The sequence below is a fragment of the Talpa occidentalis genome, unplaced genomic scaffold (assembly GCF_014898055.3).
Source record: "Talpa occidentalis isolate TD23 unplaced genomic scaffold, MPIMG_talOcc4v2.1 talOcc4.7, whole genome shotgun sequence".
NCBI classification, from domain to species: Eukaryota; Metazoa; Chordata; class Mammalia; order Eulipotyphla; family Talpidae; genus Talpa; species Talpa occidentalis.
In genome coordinates this window covers 122,061,877-122,084,202 of record NW_023605083.1, presented here as the reverse complement: position 1 = coordinate 122,084,202, position 22,326 = coordinate 122,061,877, and the positions used below count along the sequence as shown (strand labels likewise).

At 50.5% G+C, this 22,326-nt stretch overlaps 1 protein-coding gene across 1 annotated transcript; it reads right to left on the bottom strand.

The window, feature by feature from the left end:
• DBF4B (DBF4 zinc finger B) lies at positions 1 to 20,783 on the bottom strand. The gene is given in 14 exon segments (XM_054689090.1): positions 1 to 1,238; positions 1,241 to 2,061; positions 2,756 to 2,880; positions 3,009 to 3,117; positions 4,920 to 5,036; positions 7,039 to 7,084; positions 8,472 to 8,508; positions 10,090 to 10,163; positions 11,288 to 11,372; positions 12,180 to 12,230; positions 13,353 to 13,541; positions 16,305 to 16,459; positions 20,094 to 20,156; positions 20,698 to 20,783. Coding segments are annotated over 13 exon segments (1,950 nt in total). The 5' UTR covers positions 20,128 to 20,156; positions 20,698 to 20,783; the 3' UTR covers positions 1 to 1,131.
• Positions 20,784 to 22,326: the final 1,543 nt, after the last annotated feature.

Genomic DNA, 22,326 nt, shown 5'->3' with positions numbered 1-22,326 from the left:
GCTATGAAATTTATTTCCATTTCCTAAACCAAGACTGTGAAAGTTAACAGGAATGGCATAAAAGGGCCAAATATGACCTCTGCGAGGGTTGTACACACAGTTGCTCTATTTCCAAACTGACAACTCAGGTCCTCACCCGCAGCCAGGCCCCCCTTTCTTCCTCCAAAAGGAGACAGAGAATCGCACCAGGCTTCTGGTGGCTTCAGCATTTAAAGAGACAAACACACAGGCGAGCAGGACGAGAACCACAGCATGGAAGGTAGTAACAATAAAGAAAAAAGTGGCCAAAGAATCGATAGCAAACCCATCTGTCTCCAGATCAATGGCGGCTGAGACAGGGGGAGAGGTGCTCAGGGAGGGAGAGGCACAGGTTGGCAGGTGAGCCATGACCCTGAACAGAACTCCAGGTGAGCACCAGGGCTGAGGAGGCAGAGAAGAGCAGGGGGGGCGGGGGGGGTGTCCTCAGACGGGGCTGTGGCCACGTCCTAGGCTCAGGGGAGAGGTCAGTGCTGGGGCCCCAGCAAGTGCGGTGGGGAGGGAGCTCTAAGTGCTGCAGCCCAAGCCCCTCCTCTGCTTCATATGTTCCTGAGGATCTGTGTGCACCAGCGTGGGGGGCTGGGGGAGGGGACACAGGCGTTCAGGAAAGCAGGAGAGCCACATGCTTGCTCGGAAGGGGAACAGCGGCAGCGCACCCTCTGGGCTCTGCAAAGGCAAGTGCCTGCAGAAGCCTGGAAGCCAGGCCAAGGCTCTTGCTGCTCTGGCTTCTTTGTGGTTCCTCCCTCTGCCTCCTGGCTAGGGGCAGCTGGCCCCAGCTCCAGCCATCCTAGAGTGCGGCTGGGTAAGGGACATGGCTGGAGGCCAGCATAGGAGAGAGTCTGGGTCCCACCCAAAGACCCAGTGGGTGGGAGCACTGCCTCTGCGGACCCCAGCTCTATGGAGCTGCCTCAACAGCCATTCACTCGACTTGAAAGGCTGGGCCTGGGGCTCCTGCTCGGCTCTTGGGGAAGCCATGGGTGCCGCATCTCCAGTGTCGGGCACTCTGCTGGGGTGTGCAGCACAATGCATAGGTAGAACCTGTACCTGAACACCTGGAACTGTCTGGCCTGTGAAGAGCTGTGGGCCCTGGGAGACTCACAAGAGCAGTTCTCTGTTCACACTGGGCTGGGGTGAGGAGACAGGAATGCAGGGCCCTGGGAGAGGCTGGGGGGCCCAGAACCACTGGGAGCAGCTGTCTCCCCGCTGGCGGGCACAAGGTCGGGGAGAGAGGTAGACTGGCGCTCCCCAGGTACCCCTGGGGTCTGCGGGCCAGCAGCTGAGGGCAGGTGGGCTGACAGCTGGCCAGGAGCTGCGGGGCAGCTGGGGAGCTGGTCAGCTGGCTGGGGGGCAAGGTCAGGGGCTGCACACTCAGAATGCTCAGATCCTGGGGGCCATCCTTCCCCAGGTGAGGGGGGCTGTGTTGCCCAGAGCTCTGCTGGCCTGTCTGTGGGCTGCCAGGGGAAGGGGTCTGGGAGGGAGAGGCAGGTCTTCACGTGGCACAAAGGCAGGAGGGAGTGGGGAGACCTGGGCTCATGGCCCGGAAGGGGAAGGGAGAGAGGCCGGCCACTGGCTGTCCTGGGGCCACAGGGGCTAGAGGCCCTCAGGGAGAAGAGCGAGGGCCCTGGCTTCTTCTCGGCATTGCCACCAGGGGATTGAGCCTTCCGCTTGTGACCAACAGGCGCCAGGTCTGGGCCAGATGAGAGGTCCGTAAAACCAGAGCTGGTAAGGAGGCACTGGCAAGCAGGGCTCCTGGACGCTGGTGTCCCTGGGGGGTCCACAAAGACATCAGCTGACCCGTCCAGCTCCTGGCAGTGCGTTACTGGTCCAGGTGTCTCGTCCGACTCCACAAGTTTGACTGATGCCTTCCTGCTGCCCAGTGTCCCATCCTGCACTGGGGTACTGGGGGGCTGGTGTTCACATTCTTCCCTTATCCCAGGAGAGGCGGCCCTGGGAGGGGAGGGCTGGCTGGGAGGTGGAGTCTCCGGACACAGAGGGTCACAGTCTGAAGCCGCGGAGCCTGGCTGCCTGTGGGGAGAAGCACCCAGTGGGCCACAGGGCTCAGCTCCAGCACAGATCCTCTGCGGGGCTGAGCGCGGGGAGGGCCAGGGCACCGTGTGGCTGCCCTCAAGCTGTGGTGTGCTGAAGCGAGTCGTCCACTCTGGGGCTCTTCGGGTCTGACCCTGCAGCAGAGGCTAGAGCTGCTGTACCGCTCTTGGGCTCTGTGGCCTGTGGTCAGCCCTGGCCAGAGGAACAGGTTAGAGGCTGTTCCATTTAATAACTTCAGAGGAGGCTGTGCCCTTTGGTGGCTGAGAAAGCAGAGGAGCCTGGCTGTGCAAGGCAGACTTGGGGTGAGAGGTGAAGCCAGCGTGCCTTGGTGGGCAGCAGGAAAGCTGGGCTCCGGGACTCGGAACTTCCCCCACCACTTCTAGACAGGCACATGACTAGGCACAGGCCAGGCATGCCAACCGCTGATCTGTTCTTCCTGCCCCCTGCCATGGCAATGCCCATGTGTATTAGGGAGGGAGTCACTAGCTCGTCTGCGCCCAGGCCCAGTTGGCTGGAACCACAACAGAGGACTTTCTCCCAAAAATGGGAGGAAAAGGGCAAACCGCCATACCCTGTGGCTGCCAACCAAAGGGTCTCTTTCCACCGGAGAGGGTGGGAGGAGAATGACAATGGTTGTGCCCACCAGCCCTGGTTTTGGCAGCATGGCACTCACCTAGGGTGGCTGGCCCGGGGTGCGATGTCTACAAAGCTGTGGTTGAGCCAGGCAATGAGCCGGTCAACTTCTGCATATGGCTGGGCTTCTAGGGCAAAGCCCCGGTGCCCGGCGCTCTGGAGATGCTGCCGGGACAAGAGGAGGCAAAGGGTTAGAAAGGGCCAGGGTGGGACCCAAGGAGAACCCAGCTGGGGACTAGGTGGGAAAGACACCCTCAGAAGCATGCAGAGCAGCTGCTCAACGGGAGGCTCACCCCATGGAGCTCCTCAAAGGCCTCCTGGCAGCACTCACAGTAGCCCTTCTTCTTCCGGGGCCTGGCGCGAACGGTCGAGGGCAGGCTGGGCTCTTGGGCCTTGGGTTTTCTGAAGAGGAAATGGGTGGGGGAAGTGGTCACTGCCAGGGCTCTCAGAGGGGGAGCTGCAGGCGAGGCAGGCCCAGGCAGACTTGCCTGTCCTTGGGACCAATCATGCAAGGAGTAGCAACCAAGAAGGCGAGACCACCCTGTCCCCGCTCTGTCCTCTCCCTGCCCACATCTCAAACCACACGCGGAGGTGGCAGCAAGAATACTTCACGGGACAATTCCAGTTCTGGGCTGGTACCCACGGGCATCTGAACTGCACAGCTGCCACCTTCACCGTGGACATTCAACTCTCTCCCTTCTGGCTTCTCATCTGAATGGCAGTCTGCATTTCTATGGGCCTCTAGGGCAACTGCTGTGTGGCTGTCCCAGCAAACTCAACAAGTCCCAAATATTCCCCTGCAGGACTAGCTGCAGGACACAGAACTCAGAAAGCAAAAAAAAAGCCAATAAATTCAATTACATACAACTAGAAAAGACGCCCAGCAGAAAACAAGCAAATCCATACAACAGAAAACCGTCTAGTGTAAAGGGAATGAGGAGGCTCTTGAGGTGCTGACAGGAAATTAATCTAAGATATATTAAGTGGAAAAAGCAAGCTCGAGCACTGTGACGAGCACACCAGCCTTGATGTAAGAAGAGAACAAAGCCACACGCGCTATCTCTGGAGATAGGCCCAAGATCCAGAGCCAGGAGGACGGGCGTGGAAGAGACTTCTCACTTTAAACCTTTTGTAACTTTCAAATTTGAACCAAAATATAATAATTTAAAAATAAAAAAAAAATTAAACATTTCTTCCCACACAGACTTTCTGACACACACACACAGACACACACACACCCCCGGAGCCTGGGGCAACCAGCTCCCTCTATCCTATTCGTGTCACATGCAGATGCCAAAGCTTTATTGCTCCATCAATTCCCCTACATAACCTCTCAACTCCTCCGCCACCCCAAGGTCATCGCAGGCCTAGTACCACCTCCTGGCTCCAAGCCCAGACCACCTCCTGGCTGGCTCTCTCTGGCATCCCTGGTACCTTCTGGAAAAGTATGAAGGGCCCCTGGTCTTAACCTCAGCTCCTTCTCTCCTACCTCCCTGCTCTGTCTACTGCCCTATTTCCTGTTTTTTTTCCTTCCATTTCCTGACTGGTGGCCTTTGTCTGCTGCTGGAACACAGATCCTTGGAGCTCTCAGGCCGAGTCTGCCCTGTCCTACTGTCCCAGTCTATGAACTAACGCTGTGGCCAGAAGTTAGAAAAGGTCTGAGAAGCATCTGGTGCATCACCTGAGCCACGTTTCTGCTGTACGTTGGTGAGTACAGGTGCAAATCCTCAAACATCAGCAGAGGAGGGTAGGCCATAAAATGCAGGTCCCTTACATCTTAAGTTACTCCTGATATTTAGCCTAACAGGCCTCAAACTTTGTCATGCGCTGAAATCACCAGGGGCCCTTGTGAGAATGCAGTTTTTGAGGCGCCATCATCAGAGACTGCAATTTTGTAAGTGTGAAGTTCAGGAACATGTATTTTTTTATGGGGACCCAGGGGATTCTCATGACATTGGCTTATATTTCAGAAACCAGCCGATTGTCCTCTATACACTTAGGTCCAATTTTTCAGTAGGGATGGAGAACACCAAATAAAACAGATGAACATTCCTAGCATCTCTCTTCTCTGGGCTAAGTTCCCAGAATAGACTTCGCCTAAAGAGCTAACACATGGCCATTCCCAAATCTGACCAGCAGGCTCCCGGGGGGGAAGGACTTTGGCCTGGAACCAGCCCTTGGTACCAGGAACCTGAGAGACCCACCTGGCATGATGCGAGCTGCCTGGGATCGTCGGGGCCTCAAAAGGACTTGCATCTTTGGGTCCCAGAAAAGAAATTTCAGGAAAGGATTTAAACTGATGGTGGAAAGGACGAAACTTCCTGCAACACAGAAAACTTCCATTTTGACTACAGTGGGGAAGGGGAGGAGGATGGGGGCCAGCCCTCTCCCAAACGTCAACCCTGGTGAAGTAGAGTCTCACCGTCACATCTCCTAAGTTCTGAAGCACAACTCCCACCGGTCTTTTTTTTTTTTTTAAGATTTATTTATACAAGCACTGGGTACAGTCAGAAGTGCGGGAGGGTGAGAGAATTCACCAGAGCCAGAGCGGGGAGCAGAGCAGGCAGAAGGACCGAAGTACACTGCTGAGGGGAGCAGCGGGCGGCAGGAGAGGTCTGCGCGCCATGTGGGACCCTCCTCCGGTGGCCGGGGAGCAGCCGGGGATCGAACTGGTGCTGCAGGGGCTGCAGGCAGCTTTGCAACCCAGGGCTCAACCGCTGCGCCACCGGGGAGGCCCCTCCCACTGGTCTTATTAGGTGAGAAAAGCACTGTGCGCTCCCTGTCCACCCGCACTGCCTCATCTCAATCTCAGCACCCGCTTCCCAGCTGAGTGGAACAAGTGGCGGCTGGATTTTATACAAAAGGAAAAGAAGGTTCTGGGATTTGCCTGAAGGCTCATGACTAGTAAGTGGCCAAGACCAGGCTGAAGCCACCTGTCCCAGCTCCTGACTATTTCTTTCCAGCAAACTCGGTGGGTATCCAGCAAACTCTGCTGAGGTCACTGCCAGTACACCATGTTTGGCTGCATAGGCCTGTGCTCAGGGGACAGTGTAGGCCTTAGGCTCCTTCCTGGGTGGTGAGAACCCTGTGGCCTCAGGAGTAAAATAACAAGTCTTCTTGGGCCCTTGAGAAGGTGCTTTTCAAAACCCTAGCCCCCCTTTTCTTCCTTCTCAGTGTTTCTGCATAGAACTCTGGGAAGTTGAGGATGGTCAGGCTAAGGGACTTTAAGAGGCCCTGCTTCAAGACAGCACATGAAAAGAATCACAAGAAGTGCCAGCTCTCTTGCATATGCCAGGGATGCACGAGCATTGTACCTGGCTTCAGTGACAGCGACACTGCCATGTGCAGTGAGACACTGGGGCATTAGTGGTGCCCCTAGGCTGCTGTGGACAAGTCACGACTACCGGGACTGAACTGGCCACGGAGGGTCAGGTGCTAAAGAATGCGTCCCACCAGAACCGGGCGAGAGCGCCACGTCACCATTCTGGGTTCCCTTCATTCACAGTGCGGTCCCCAAAGCCCATGCAATGTGCAGGTGTTGGGAAAGTAACTGAGGCCCCTCTGGAGGATGCCTGGGCGTGCCAAGCTCCCAGGGCTACGTCCTTAGCTTTACTGCCTGAGGTTGAGGGTCACCAAATCCTGGTCCAGGTAGTTTCTGCTGGACAGACAGGTCCTTTTTATTTAAACTTTTTAATTGTGAGATCATTATCACATGGACTTTTGATCTGGTACTCACTGAGCTCCTGATAATGCAGGTGGCTAACCTCGGATCCGGTTATCATCAGTGTGACCGCCCTGCTCGAAGGGGCCCTAGCGGTAGGTGGTAAGGCAGGTGGAGAGGCCGCCAGGCAGGACAGTGAGAGCGCCTGGGCTTGGGCTCCGAATCACTAGCCAAGCCACAGTGTCTACGTCCCTTAATTCTCTGACCCCTGGGAAGAGCAAGCCAGAAAGTCATCTTCAAGTACAAGATGGTCTGACAAGGGGCTCCCTTCCCCCACCCCAGTGCCCTCACATCAGCCCAGATAACTGTTCTAGCACTGCACTGGGGCTAGTAGGGTGTCCGCGTGCACCTAGAGGGAAATGAAGAACGACCAGCCTGGGCAGGATGTCAGGAGCTCCTAACAGCAGAGCATTAGAGGGAAAAAATTTGCACCCAGGGTGATTAACCTCTGACTCGTGACCAAGAGGAGTGTCAACAGTGCAATGCCACTTTCAGAGGCTCCTCTGGCCCACATGAGGTTTCTCCACGATGCAGGGAGAAAGCAGTTTCAGGGAAAGACAAAGGTGCAGGCCTGCTGAGGTGAGGTGAGAGATCCCACTTACCTGCTCTCATCTTCGATTTTGAGGAATGGAGCCTTCAATCTGGCCACTGCAAAGGAGGACGCAACATTAGCCCGCACTGCACACAGGCGTGTCCAGAGGTGCGGCTCTGCCAAAGCATGAGAGCCTCTCGCAGCAGAACACTCGCTGCAGAGGCGAGGCGCCCACTTACACCTCCTCTGGTCTCTTCCCTGGGAGGAAGAGTTTTACTACTGGGGGGAGGATAAGAGTGTACCAAGACCCTCAGCAGAATGCAGGCCCCCCCGGGTATGGGTTCTCAAACTGTCCACAGACCACTAGAAAGCAGGCTGGGAGAAACCCCAGCCTCTGTCAGCTTCTGCTAAAAGCCACAGGCTTTCCAGACTTTCCTCCTGGTGCCTCAGAATCCTGATGGGCCTGAGGACACACCTCAGACAGGATTCTGTGTCAGGGATTTTTAGAGAGGGGTGGAAAGATAATTAGAGTGTTTAGAGAGCTTAGCAGAAGGACAGTAAAAAAAAACATCAAGGGTGAAATAGGGCCCCTCAGAAAATAGGGCAAAGGGTGCTGGGAAGACAAATTTGGAGTCAATTAGTTAAGAGACTCCCCTCTGCCCTGCAAGCCTGCTACCTGCACAGTTTACAAAACCTCTCAGGCACCGAGAACCACTTAAACTCCCTATGGTTACTACAGTCCTGTCAGAGGGGCAGCCAAGGCAGGCCAGAAGCTGGGCAGAACTAACAGCCACCAAATCTCCAAAGAGCTGGCAACACATGGCTCCCAGGCCCACACGAGGCTGCTGCTAGCACCCCAGCAAAAACCAGCTTTATTCTTTGAGCAGCAGCTCCCATTAATTACTTTTTGGGGGCGCTTTCTTGTCTTTCTAATTAACTGACAGTGATTAAAATCCATTCCCCCACAGATTTCCTTGAATTTTGAACATGAGAGGTGCCAAGTGACTTTTCTTAGCTTCTGCTTGTGCACGAATAAATGCCACTTAAAGAGCATCTTTGGAAGAAACATCCAGGGGGAGAATCTCTCCTGCTGTCCAAGAGGAGCCAGGAGACGAGTCCGTCAATCTGCCTGTTTGTCAATTTCAGGGAGTTTGGCATTTCCGAAAGTGGTAGGCAGCTGTCAAACTGCCCACCCCAAACTGCTCCTGAATCAGAGGGAAAAGGATGCTGAACTTCAGTGTGTGCCCAGGGATGGCCAGAGGACGTAGGAGCCAGGAGACCACATGGGGTCTTGAAACTAAGCAGACGCCCCAGTTCAGCAGCTCTGGACCTGCTCTCGGATGCCCCTCTCAGAGCCCAGGCCCTGGAGACACCACAGGGCAGCACAGCCTGGACTCACTTCCTGCCACAGAAAAGTGAGCAGATGCTGCCACAGAGGGAGCCATGGGGCAGCGTTTAGGGAGGGCGGGATTGCAATTAGATAAGGAAAACTACCACACTGACCTTTCCGCGTTCTTGACTCTGCTGCTGGACCTGTTCCCTGAACGGGAAGGGAAAATAGGTTAAGGATGTGAGGGAGCCAGGGGGGTCAGGAACTGGGCCCAAAGAGCAGGTCGCTGTGAGTCTGGCCCACTTGCCTCCTGTCACAGGCTGGGCCTGAGCTAGAGCAGACTGCGCAGTGACACATTCACCTCCCCAGGGACCTGACGAGTGTGGAGTGCTGGGCACGTGTCTCAACAGCAGCTGACTTTGTGGTGGGACCTCAGGACAGAGCCGAGAGCACAGCTGTGGTCCACAGGCCTGGACGGCCCCCAGTGTGAGCAGCACCCACCTGCCTCGCCGGATGTGGTGACCGGAGACAGAGCAGGCGCTCATTCACTGGCAGCTGGTGTCGTCTGGGCCCTGCTGCCATTGTGGGTCAGCTTACGGGACAATCCTATCTGCTTTCCTGTGCCCTACCCTGTGTACCGGGGCTCCGTTGGGCAAAACCAACAATTAGGGCAAGGTCAAAGTTAATATTAAAAACAAAATGGAACAAATTGGAAAGTCAGTTAAAGAGTCGGGGGTTGGGATTTGATGGTCTGTGCCTCTGTATCCAAGAAAGTTCCAGATTCCCCTCCAGGTCACACCTCCAGGGCAGACACAACACAAAGCCTTCATATCCCCCTCGAATATCAACAGACTGTACCCAGAACTCACTCCCAAAGACTCCCAAGTACCTACAAAATAGATTACTAAGCAAATAAAGCAAAGTAAAAATACCGCAAATTTGCATAAAAGGGAGACATTTTTGGCATGTATGTTTGTATATGCCTGGCATTCTGGAAAAATACCTGAGAAACTAGTCACAGTGCTTATCTGGGGAATGGACCTTGGTGGCTACAGAACAGAAATTAGGGGGGAGACTTTCAGTGTATATTCCTTTGCATTATGAAAAGTGCAAATTTAGGGCCTCCCTGGTGGCACAAGGGTTAAGACGCAACCTATGAAGCTATCCGCAGCCACTGCAGCCCAAGTTTGATTCTTGTCCAGCTAAGGAACAACCCACATGGCACAGCAGACCTCTCCTGACTCGCCCTACTGCTCCCCTCAGCAGTGTACTTCGGTCAATCTGCCTTTTCTGTTCCCCAATCTGTCTGTGGTGAATCCTCTCACCCCCCACACCTCTGGCCTGTACCCCAGCTCTTGTATGCATAAATAAATAAATCGTAAAAAAAAAAAAAAGTGCAAATTTATTTAGCAGCAGTAGCAGCAAACCCCAAAGACTCCCAGGCCAGAGGGAGTGGAGTGAGGGGTGCAGAGGCAGAGCCATCTGATTTGCATGTGCTTTGCAATAGGACTGTTGGTCCTGCTCCTGGGTGCCGGGCCCTGGGGGGATCTGCGGGGCTTGAACTCTCCTCCGATTTAGGTTGGGTGAAAACCCTAAGGTTTTAAACCAGCTGGGGCTCTCCTGATATGGCACACAGTCCTATTTCAGCAAAGAAAGGATAAGCCAAAGGAGAATTTGGAATATTACAGCTATTTCACTCCTGCCCATGCAGGTTCATGCTTAGGCAAAAGTCCCCCCCAGAGTGGCTGCCTGGTCAGCAGGCTTTCCTGTTAATTCAGTAGGATGACCTACCTCTGGCTTCTGTGGTCCTTGTTTCTTTACACATAAAGCATCAAGAGTCAGCTGCTGCACGTGCATCATCATTTCTGTGGAGAAAAGAGGGCTGAGGCCAACGGCTTCTACTCCTCATTTGCATAGCACAACCCCTTTCTGGGGCAGGAAGACTGAACCTCTCCCAGGGCATGGCTGGTTGGCTCACTCCAGCCTTGCCTGCCACCTTCTGGCTACGAGTCACCTCTGCACCTACTGATAAAAGGAAAGGGCTGGGGCTGCTACCCCCAGAAAAGCACTAAAGCTGGCTTTATTCTCTTTTTGGCCCTGAACACAACTCAGTTTTGAATAGGAGGTGCCTTGTGGCTCATGAGTGCTGTAAGGCGGCATTACTGAAGGGCTGCTTCTGTGGAAAGACCAAGTCTTGTGATTACACAGATGCAGCCTGAGGTGGAAGACCCAGCAGGGACGACGCATGTTGGAGTTATTTCAACACACAGGAAGGCAGGAAATTAGATGAGGTCAGAAATGGCTGATTTTCCAGGGGTGATGGCGCTCCCAGACCAGGACCTTCGGAGCCCAGTTCTCTATTCCCTGGCGGGTGTCAGACCAAAGGGCGAAGCAGCCTGGCCAGCCCCCAGGGCGTCCCTTGCAGATCCATTCCCTACAGCAACTCAGCTCCTCGCAGAGCAGGGGATGAGGCCAGCCGCTGGCAGCGACTCAGGACAGCTGCTCCAGGGTGCTCTGCTCAGAGCCTGCATGCCGGAGGCTATAGTGAGAGCAAACCCACAGAATAGAACATGGAATTGAACCAGGCCAACTAGTTTGGAATGGGGACCATGCTGTTCACTCCTGATGAGACTATGGATGATTTATTTAATCTGAGTTTCAGTTTTGTCTGTACAATGGGGAGAGGACTGCAGTGAGGATTAAATGAGGTTAAATCCATACATGGAGTAAATACCTGAGAATAAGTCATGGACACTAGGGTCATTTCCTTACTGTGAGACAGGGTCATCACGCCAGTCTGAGTGGGCAAGCGAAACCGCACGCCGCTGGACCAGCACTCCGCTATGTCACTACTGGTTTCTGGACCCTCCCAGTTTTGTGGCTCAACATGCTAATAGCACACTGGCTTCCCCCACCAGGAGCGCACACAGCACCAATCCCTAAGAGCAAGGATGTGCCCCTCCACAGGACCCCAGGGCAGAGCCAGTACCATCCACATGCAGAATCCTCACTCCCCAGGAACGGGCATTGATCAGAAGGCTGCTGCTCCCGCTGCCTCCCCCACTGCTGCTCCCCTGGAAAGACAAAGCAGAGTGAGGCAGGGGCAGAAGACTCCCCAAGACCCAGATACTAAGGGGACGGGTTGTCCTGGTTTCTGGGAACTCTGGGTCATCCACACAGGGGATGTGGTGGGGAGGCAGGCAGGATGAAGGGGGCGCCACACCTGGAGAATCTACCCCAAGTCCAAGGAAGACCCCACCCTCCACCCGGGCTATCACTCCAGGAAAAGACGACTTCTGATGCGCCTCTACACTCGGCCACCTTGTGACTGGGAAGGAACATATGTCTTCAGGAGCTGTTTGCAGGAGGGGTGCAGTGGAGAAAAGCCACCCCCCAGCAAATACCAGCACCACCACCAGCACCAAGCAGGAAACTTCTGGGCCCAGGTCCAGTAACACCAACTTCCCTCGTCAAAGCCAACACCTCCCCACCTGGATGTCACCTTAATGATGCCTCTTCCCACTTAACTGTAATGGCCCTGGATTCTCCCACAAAGAAGAAACAGCTACTTGTAAGACACACAAAGTCTGATTATATGCAGAACAGTCACGTCCCATAGCATCTCTCCAAGGTTATCCTGGTAGCTCTGCGCTTACAATGAGGAAGGACTCAAATCCTGGCCCTACCACTTCCACCCTGGGTGGCTCTGGGCAAATAACTCAACTTCTTTGAGCTGCACTTCCTCATCTGTAAGGGAACAGTGACAGCACTGGACATCTGACAGGGCACACAGCTTGTTAGTACTTCGTAAAACCTCAGATGAGAGCCAAAGTCCCCTCTGGCCAGAGGCCTCCACCTCCACCCCACCTCCCTCAGCTCACCTGGTTTCTGATGGCCTTCTGCAGTAGCTCCTTCCCTCTGCTCATAGGCACCTGACAGAAAAGAGGAGCAACGAGGTTTCAGTGTAAACTACCTGAACACAGATGTTTACACGGGAACTGGCTCGGAGGCCTTGGAGTCAAGTCCCTCAGAAAGTCAGGAGGAGGGACGGGAAGAAGGGGTGGCAGAAAGCCCTGAGAGAGAGCCCTGAGAACCTTTCAGAGGTAAAGATAAAGTCACACACCAGTACAGGTAACTCACAGGTAGCTGCAGCTGGCATCACGGGCCCTGGTGACGGGCATTCTGAATCCCATGGGGGTCAAGGTACAACAAAGTCCTAAGACCGCTCCTTGAGAGTTTCTGTGCTCTCGGGCAGATAATGTACAGCAAACGTTTCCCCTTAGAAATTAGTCTTTTCTGTGCTCCTAGGAAGTACTGTCCTTCATCGTGATCCCTAAAGTGCGTGTTCATGGATACTCGCACATTAGCCCAAATTAAACAATCAAAAGAACATAAACCTGGGGAAACAGTCAAAGATAAGATGTGGGGGCCTCCCTGGTGGTGCAAGGGGTTAAGATGCAACACTATGAAGCTATCCTCAGCCACTGTAGCATGAGTTCTATTCCCGGCCAGGGAGCTACCCACATGGCACAGCAGACCTCTCCTGTCTCGCCTGCTGCTCCCCTCAGCAGTGTATTTCAGCCAGTCTGCCTGTTCTGCTCCCCACTCTGTCTCTGGTGAATCCTCTCAGCCCCCGCCCCCCGCATCTCTGGCCTGCATCCCAGCTCTTGTATGCATAAATAAATAATTTTTTTTTTTTTTTTAAGTAAGATCTGTATTGCTGACAATGTTCCTAGACTGTTCTTTGTGAAGCAAAGGAGAAGGGACTCGCTGCCCCCTTGGGGCACTGCTGCCCAAGCCAAGTCCAACAAGCCCTCTCGGGTTTACAGAGGATCCTACTATTTCTGAGCCTCTGATTTTGAAGTCCCACAGTGAACATTCATCATAAGAGGAATAGCGCGTTGCTGAGGTGTTTGGTTCCAGGGCCCTGATAAAATATTCTTAGCCCCGAATTCAAATGAGAGATAAAATTAAACCAGATGAAACTAAACTCTGAGACGGCTAGAAGGGCTCGCTGAGCCTTATTTCCCTTTCCTACTCTGCAAAGTTCTTACCGAGTCTACAGGTTTCAGTGCAGGCCTGGCGGGGCCGCCTCTTGGACTGCCCGTGGCTGATGGTGTCTCTGCCCTGACCTTGCTGGGGCTGGGGCAGCCTCTGTGGCCTGTCCCACAGCTTTCTGCCTTCGCCTCCTTGCGGCTGGACACGATGTAACTCACTTCTCTGCTCAGAAAACCCTCAATTACCTGAAAGCAGATCACAGAGGTGGCTGAAAACCAAAAGGCAGATGTAGAATCATCAATATCAAGAGGTTGGGGAAGGAAGTCTTGGCTGCCACCAGTTCCAGAATCAATGTCTTTAAATAGGCCAAATGCAATTCTGTACCAAGCCCCCAAGAAGATATCATCTTAAAATATAATAGTGTTTATATAGAATGCAGATTTTTTTCTCTAGCAGCGCTGTTCCTGACCAATAGCAGGCCAGAGGCTTCGAATGATTTGACCGGTTTGAATACGCATGGAGAAGAGCACACTGAACGGACCGCACAGGGTGAAGAGCAGTGTGGTGAAGCCATGATTTTTCTAAGAAGACATACTGGAACATCCAGACACCACATCTGTAATCGTGACCACACTACCAAAAGGGGCCTAAAATACAAACAAAAAGGGTTCGACTACTCATCATCCACAAAGGAGTCTGCTCTGATGACTCCTTTGGGCACTGAGTGGGTGTGTCTCAACTCCGAGGCTCAGAAACCCAACACAGTGCCTGAAATACAATGGCATTTAACTCATGTCTGTGGGAAAAAGATAAACAGTGGTGAGCTGGCAAATGTTTAATGACCAATTCTCTGTTTTCTAACATTTGCCAATTTCTGTGGGTAAGCCCTCCTACTATGGCTGATTTCAAGCTACCAAGATGACAGTACTGATTGTGGAACTGGAAAAGGATGCTAACAATTGGCTTTCACAAGCCAGTACCAGTCAGCACCAGCACACCTCTGCAAACAATGGCTAATGTCTTCTGAAGTGCAACTGGATGAGAAACCTGGCACCTCAGTTGAAAAAACTGGGTTCTGTGGAAAGCTAAACATACATCACCAAACAACCCAGCAATTCCACATGCAGATATATACCCCAAAGAATTAAAAACAAGAACTTAAACAGATATTTGTAGAGCAATGTTCATTGCCGCATTATTCACAATAGCCAGAAAGTATCAGGTGTGGATGAACTGCGGGAGAAACAAAAGGTGGTAACTACATAGAGCAGAACCATACTCATGGTTCCATACTCATGGAACCATAAAAAGAAATGAAGCTCTGGGTCTCCCTGGTGGCCCAGGGGTTAAGTCTCAGCGCTATCACCGCGATGGCCCACCGGTATGGCCTGAGTTCGATCCCCAGCCAAGGAGCTAACCCACATATGGTGCAGCAGACCTTTCCTGTCTTGCCGGCTGCTCCCCTCAGCAGTGTATTTAAGTAGATCCACCTGTTCTGCTCCCCACTCTGTCTCTGGTGAATCCTCTCACCCATCGCATCTCTGGCCTGTACCTAGCTCTTGTATACATAAACAAATCTTTAAAAAAAAAGACAAAAAACAGGCGACTGAGGGAATGAGCCGAAATGAAACCAGCAGAGAACCACCATGCCAATCCACACAACAGTGAGAAACATCAAACTGTTGTTTTAAGCACAAGCTCTGGGATGGCTTTTCATACAGCAAAGGCTAAATGATAGAACAAACTAAAAGTTCAAACTGTAATTTTAGCCCAGTTGGAGTGTTTAATCCCCACTCTATCCAACCCTACAGCTGAATTTCTATATCTCTGACTTTGCTGGTTTGACAGCAAAGAGCCTCTGCGTTCCAAGTTGCTCACGTGGCTTCCCCAGTCCTGCCTCTTTTGGCCAAACACTGTCATACTATTTTCTAAACACAAGAGATAGTTGTGTCAATTCCTTACTACATGTACCATATGACATGTGCTTCAAAGATCTTAGTGAATTCAAAACCAGCAAATGCTTTTTTTTTTTTTTAAATTATTTATTTATACAAGAACCAGGGTACAGGCCAGATGTGCAGGAAGGTGAGAGGATTCACCAGAGACAGAGCAGGGAACAGTACAGGCAGACTGACGAACTACACTGCTGAGGGGAGCAGTGGGCGAGACAGGAGAGGCCTGCCGTACCATGTGGGACCCTCGCCGGCCGGCCAGGATCAAACCAGCGCTGCAGAGGCTACAGACAGCTTCACAGAGCTGTGTTCAACTGCCTGTGCCACCAGGGGAGGCCCAGCAAATGCTCTTTTACCCAAAGTTGTTCACCAGCTATTTATAAGAGCTAAAATTTAGAAATAATCTAAACAACCATAGGGTAACAGTTAAGTAATCAATAATCCACTCAAAAGATAGGGAAGTGCTAATGCTTTTACAGATGGGGCAAAAATTGCTAGTCATATATGTACTCATGATCACAGCTACACAGAAAATAAGCATTTACGAAAGGATGGCAGGACAGAGACAGAAGTAGATGAGTGGTTACCCAGGATTTGGAGTGTTGAGAGAGGACAAGGAGTGATTACTTTTTTGGGTGATGAAGTGTTCTAAAATTGACTGGTAATGGTGTTACCTGTACACCCTGTGAAGACACTAAGAACCATTGAACTGTGCACTTAAAAATAGTGAACTATATGGTAGCCAACAGTGCTATAAAACAGCCAACAGTGCTGTGAGAAGGAAAAAAAGAGTCCAGAGGAAATAAATACATTAAAATGATGGTTGTCATTTGGAATATTTTCAAGTTTTCCAAAATTTCTAGAATGAATACAATTTTTCTAATTATTCAAATAAAAAGCTTTCATTTAAAAAAAGATTTATACTTAAAATTATACTCTGGAAAACATAGTGATACTGCTGAAAATACCTGAAAGTCACAGATACAATCCCGCTCCAACTCCTGCCTTACAACATAAAAAAGCATTTCTATCTTAGGAAAGAAGCAGGTTACATACCCCACCCAGCTGCTGAATGGCCCCCGTCAAAAACTGGAGATTCTTGCCAGCAGGCAGATCCAGGTAGAAAGACTTTCCAGAAAAAGGCTGCCTCCTAGCACTTGGTGATCTCTTCTGGCATTTTTCAAGACAACTGGAAACTCCCAGCTGAGCTCCTAGAGAACAAAGAGGAGTAGAGTGAGAAGCAGGAGGTAAGAAAGGGACCTGCAGGTCAGGTCAAGCAACTCTCATGGGCAGCACAGGCCCTGGACACACAAAGATAAACAAGAGACAAATGTTCTTCACTTCATGACATTCAGAATAGGAGTAGCTGGCACATTCAGACATCGCTGACAGGAATGTCAAATGGCGCCACTCCAGAAAAGAGTTTGATGGTTTCTCAAACTGTGTAAGTCAATCGGTCCAGCTGAACACAGTTAATTCATGACCCAGATAATAACAAGTGTTGGTGAGGATGTAGAGAAATTAAGAGTCTTCATGTTTTGTTGGTGGGACTGTAAAATGGTGCAGTCATGGAGAAAGTTTGCCAGTTCCTCAAAGGTTGAACACAGAAGTTAGCATTAGACCCAGCATATACACTCCTAGGTATACGCTCAAGAAATAAACACATATCTACATGATAACTCATAGACAGAGATGAAAGTGGTGGTGTTCAAAGGACTCAAAGAGTGGAACCTCTGATGTCCATCAACTGATGAATGGACAAAATGTGACAGACACACAGTGGGACAGAGCATTCACAGGAAAAAGGAATGATGTACTAATATATGTGACAACAAAGATGAACTGTGAAAATATTATGCCAAGTGGAAGAAACTAGTCACAAAAGACTGTAAATGGTATGATTCCAATTATAGGAAACATCCAGAATAGGTAAATCTACAAATAAAGTAGATTAGTGGCAATCAAGAGTGGAGCCTTAGGGAAAACTGGGAGGGATGCCAATGAGGATGGCGTTCTTTCTTAGGGGTGATGAAGTTCTAGAATTGTGATGGCTGTACAACGCCCTGAACAAACAAAGGGCCACTGAATTGCATACTTTACGTGGACGAATTGGATGGTATGTGAATTACCTCTCAAAAAGGCTTTTTTAAAAAAGATTTATTTAGGCATCAAAGCTGGGGTATAGGCCAGACGGTTGGGGGGTGAGAGGATTCACTAGAGACAGAATGGGGAACAGAACAGGCAGACTGACCGAAGAACACTGTTGAGGGGAGCAGCGGGTGAGTCAGTAGAGGTGTGTTGCGCCATGTGGGCTGCTCCCTAGCCAGCCCGGGATTGAACTCGTGCTGCAGAGGCTGTGGACAGCTTCATAGGTTGCATCTTAACCCCTTGTGCCACCAGGGAGGTCCTCAAAAAGGCTGTTGTTTAAACATTTTTTCTGAACTTTAACATTTCCATAGTCTCAAACTATATCTTCAAAAGATAGTCACAAAAGGTAAGGCAGTAATATTATAGCGGAGAAACTTGGCAAACTCTAATCAAAGTTAATGTGACCACTGAGGGGTCTTAGTCTCATAACGTGCCTCCTGACATGTACTGGGTCAGGCAAAAAGTGGTTTCTGTGCCAAAAATGCACAGCCCGGGGGCCTCCCTGGTGGCGCAAGGGGTTAAGTCTCAGCACTATGAAGCTATCGGCAGCCACTGCAGCCTAAGTTCAATTCCTAGCCAGGGAACTGACCCACATGGTGCAGCAGACCTCTCCTGTCTTGCCCACTGTTGCCCTTAGCAGTGGATTTAAGTAAATCCACCTGTTCTGCTCCCCAATCTGTCTCTGGTGAATCCTATCACGCCCCCTCACCCCCACACCTCTGGCCTGCATCCCAGTTCTTGTATGCATGAATAAATCTTTAAAAAAACAGAGTATACAAGAAACCCTTAACTGTTTTTCAAGCATTTTTGTAAGTCAAATTATTTTAAAAATGAAAAATGTGAAGAAGAAAGAAACCTGAATAGAGGAGTTGAATCATAACAGTGTGAGCTGGTAGATTAGGTTGAGGAACTTTTCTAGAAGGAATCAGGAAGACATAAAGAAATGGACAATAGAGAAATTAAGACACTCAGAGGATAGGGACAGAAGTGCCAATAGCAGAGAAGTTGCAAAGGGGAAAACGGAAAATATTTGAAGAAATAATGCCTCTAAATATACATGTAGGATGACTACAAGAATTTTTGTTCTCTCTTCAAAACCCACTAAAATGACAGAGAAATAAAAAAGACAAAGACACCAGAAAGAAGATAATAACAGGCAAGATATACTGTAACATTTTGGAAGCTGGAAAGGAAACGTCTGAGTGAAAAAGAGGAGGCCAGAAATAGCTGGATCTGAAGCCAATAAGGAGCAAGCTGGAGCTGAAAAGCTCTGAAACTGGAGGGACCAGGTATGATACTGTGCTAGAACGAAACAGAGGGCTGAAAAAGGATTATTTAGAAACAATTTACAAGGAACAGTTAAGACTAACATCCTATTATATGAAGCAAGAGAGACCATGAGAGTACAAAGGGGTCCCGTGAACACATAGCAAGGTGGCAGTCATCTACAAGGCTGGAAGAGGGCCCCCACTAAGAATAGAATCAATCAACACCTTAACTGTGGGACTTCCCAATCTCAAGTACTAAAAAATAAATGTCTGTGGTTTAGGCAACCTAGTCTATGGCATTTTGTTATAACAGTCTGAACCAGAACTTCCCCTAAAATTGCTAGGTTCCAGCTTCAGCCCAACAACCTATAATGAAATCTATCAGCTGATAACCATGCCCTGCAACTTCTAAATAGCATTTTATTGCATCATTCTTAAGCATGAATGAATAAAATATCATCAGACATTTGAAGAAAGCTCCTTACAAGAAAGCAGAATAACAGCAAGACTCAGCAAAAGAACTCAAAGGATGATGGGCCTTCCTGGTGGCGCGGGGATTAGTCTCAGCGCTATCAAGCTATGGTCAGCCAGAGCAGCGTGAGTTCAGCATGAGTTCGATCCCCAGCCACAAAGCTAACCCACACAGGTGCAGCAGACCTCTCTTGTCTTGCCTGCTGCTTCCCTCAGCAGTGTATTTCAGTAGATCTGCCTTTTCTGCTCCCCACTCTGTCTCTGGTGAATCCTCTCACGCTGTGCGCCTCTGGCCTATACCCCAGCTCTTGTATGCATAAATAAATAAGAATAAGTCTTTAAAAAAAAAAGAATTTGAAAACAAGGGTGAAATAAAGATATTCTCAGACATACAAGCCTCAGAATATTTATATATAAAGCAACCTTTTGAAAATACTGTTGGAGAGAGTTCGCCAGCAAAAAGATTCAGAAGCAAGGAAGACATGGCAAGGCAGTATGAATAATTTGGTAAAATGTATTACTGTTTAAAAGGTAACAACTAAATGGTGTATCTGTAGTAATCCAGAACTAAAACTAGGTGATATTATAAAGGGTGAGGGATACAGAGGCAACTGACTATGTGCTAAAATAGTTTTGTGATTGGGTATGAGTGTTTAATTTTACTGATAAACTTAAGAGTTCTATATAAAAAGTGACTATGAACATGTGTTTAATAATTTACTGTACCCTGATTCCCCATCTGTCTGCTAATTTTACTGACCTTATCAGACTGAAAACTGTACACGTGCACACACACACACACACACACACACACTTCCCATGAGCACACGTGTACGCATACAGACAGTTCCCATTTGAAAACCCCATTAGGATTAACATTTCTCGGCCTTTCCCTCCCAAGAGACTATTGGGCAGGAGTAGCAATTTTCCCTCACTCTGGTTTTGATCATTTACCTACCTAGGTCTGGAGCCTGGAACCTACTCTCAGCCATGGAACTCCCCAGCCCAAGGCAATTGTCGCCTGCGAAAGAACAAAACGGTAGCTGAGACACATTCACAAGCCTTCGACCTCCCACCCCGCCCCTCCCCTCCATCCTGCACAATCGCCTTCGCGACTCCCGGGAACAGCAAGACTCAACCCCCAACCCACTTCCCATCTCATCCGCGCCTCTTTCCAAGCTCTTTCTCGTCTCAGTCCCTCCTCCACCTTTTGGCCTCGGCTCCCTGAACTCCCGCGACCTCTAGGCCACCCCTTGTAGATCTCAATTCCCCTGCCTTGTCCCAGACTTTTAACCCCCTCAGTCGCTCCACGTCCTTTTTACCTCTGTCCCCTCAACCCCTGTGGCCCACGGGGTCATCGCAGCTCCCAGGAACCCTTCCCGGCCCCTCCACCCTCCCTCCAGAGCTCCTCCGCCAACTGCTCCCCGGTCCCTGCTCCTCCCGGACCCCTCACACAGTCTCCTCCTCGGGAGACCCCCTTCCGCCTCCCTCCTGAGCCCCTTCCGGGCCTCCGTACCCTTCCCGACTCTCCTCAAACACTCGGCTCCTTCTCCTTCCTTAACCTCCTCAAAGCCTCCGTGTCATGATCAGCAGCTCCGTGAGCTCCTTCAGACCTCGAGGCCCCGGCCGCGTCGCCGCATCTACAGTATCATTCTCTAGTCGCCCTGGGCCGCCGCTTCGGTTTAAATTTCCTGTAGGCCCCGCCCCCAAAAATGTAATAGCTGCGACATCGCCCTACGGCGGCCCCGGAGGGACAAACTCCGCCTCGCCGTTTTCAAGTCAGTTTCTTTTCTTTTCTTTCTTTTTTTTTTTTTTTTTAAGATTTATGTATTTATTTTTATACAAGAATCGGGGTACCGGCCAGATGCGCGAGAGGGTGAGAAGATTCACCAGAGACAGAGTGGGGAACAGACCAGGCAGACTAACTGAAGCACACTGCTGAGGGGAGAGGCGGGTGAGAGAGGAGGGTTCTGCCGCACCATGTGGGACCCTCCAGGCCGGGATCGAACCTGCGCTGCAGAGGCTGCCGACAGCTTCACAGTGCGGCGCTCAACCGCCTGCGCCACCAGGGGAGGCCCCCAGTTTCATCTTTCTCTTCCTTTTTCGGCTTTTCATTGGCTGCACATGTTTTGCGTCTTGATAGCCGGCAAACTAAGATCTACTGGTAGCATTTTAATGATTGTCCTGCTGAGTGGTCTGAATTCCTGGGAGTTAGATTAATAAATAACAAAACAAATCTAATATTGTTAGGGGGAAAGGATGTCCTGAGCTAATTCCATGCAGGCTTTGTGGACTCCACCCCCACTCCAGACCAAAGCCATCAAGACACTGGGAAAGACAAATCCCCTCACCACCAAAGGGAAGGTGGCTGGGACCTGAGGGTGGAGTTAAGCAGCCAGGTTTGGTATAAAAACCAAACACGTGGGCCTTGGGGGGTTCGTTTTGTCACTTGCCTCCTGGCTTCATGGCTCCTGGCTCTAGGCCATTTGGGAGTTCAGATCGGCAGATCGGGTAGGAGGCATTTAAAACTTTTTCTCCCACTTTTCTGCCTGAGCTGTACATTTCCTCATTTGCCCTTCCCTTGTAAATAAACCTTTTATTAACCTTTCGCGTGTGCCTGCAGTAGAGCATTGATAAGTCCTTTTAAGCGCGCGGGTGAGGACCCACAGTCAGGCACCCCGTTTTATATCGGGGCTGCCCTGTAACAACATGACTACAGCTTACACAAATTCCATGTACACACACTTCTTCACGTCTTTGTCCCTCTCCCTTTCTCTGCTTAGGTCCCCAATAAAAAGTTTCGCAAAAGAGGTGTCCGTTTCCTGTTTCCAATCTTTTCTCCAGCACACTTAATTAGACTTTGATCGTCAACTCTCCATTAAACCTGTACTTGTTGAAGTTAACGGTGACTTCTACATTGCTTTGCAATCCTTCTGAACACTGAAGCAGACTGGTGCCTACGTTAGACATTTTCTTCTCTTTTCTTCTGTTTTTACTGGTTTTCTCCATACAACAGTAGCTCATCTTCAACCTGCTTTGCTGGGTCCCAAAGCACTGCTCCACTTAGAAATGTTGGAGTATCACACGCTTTGTCTCTTAGCAATCTTCTCGTCATTGTCAACATTCTCTCCCTAGAAATCATCCAACATGGCTTTACAATTCAGCTATATATTAATGCCTGAAGAATTTCT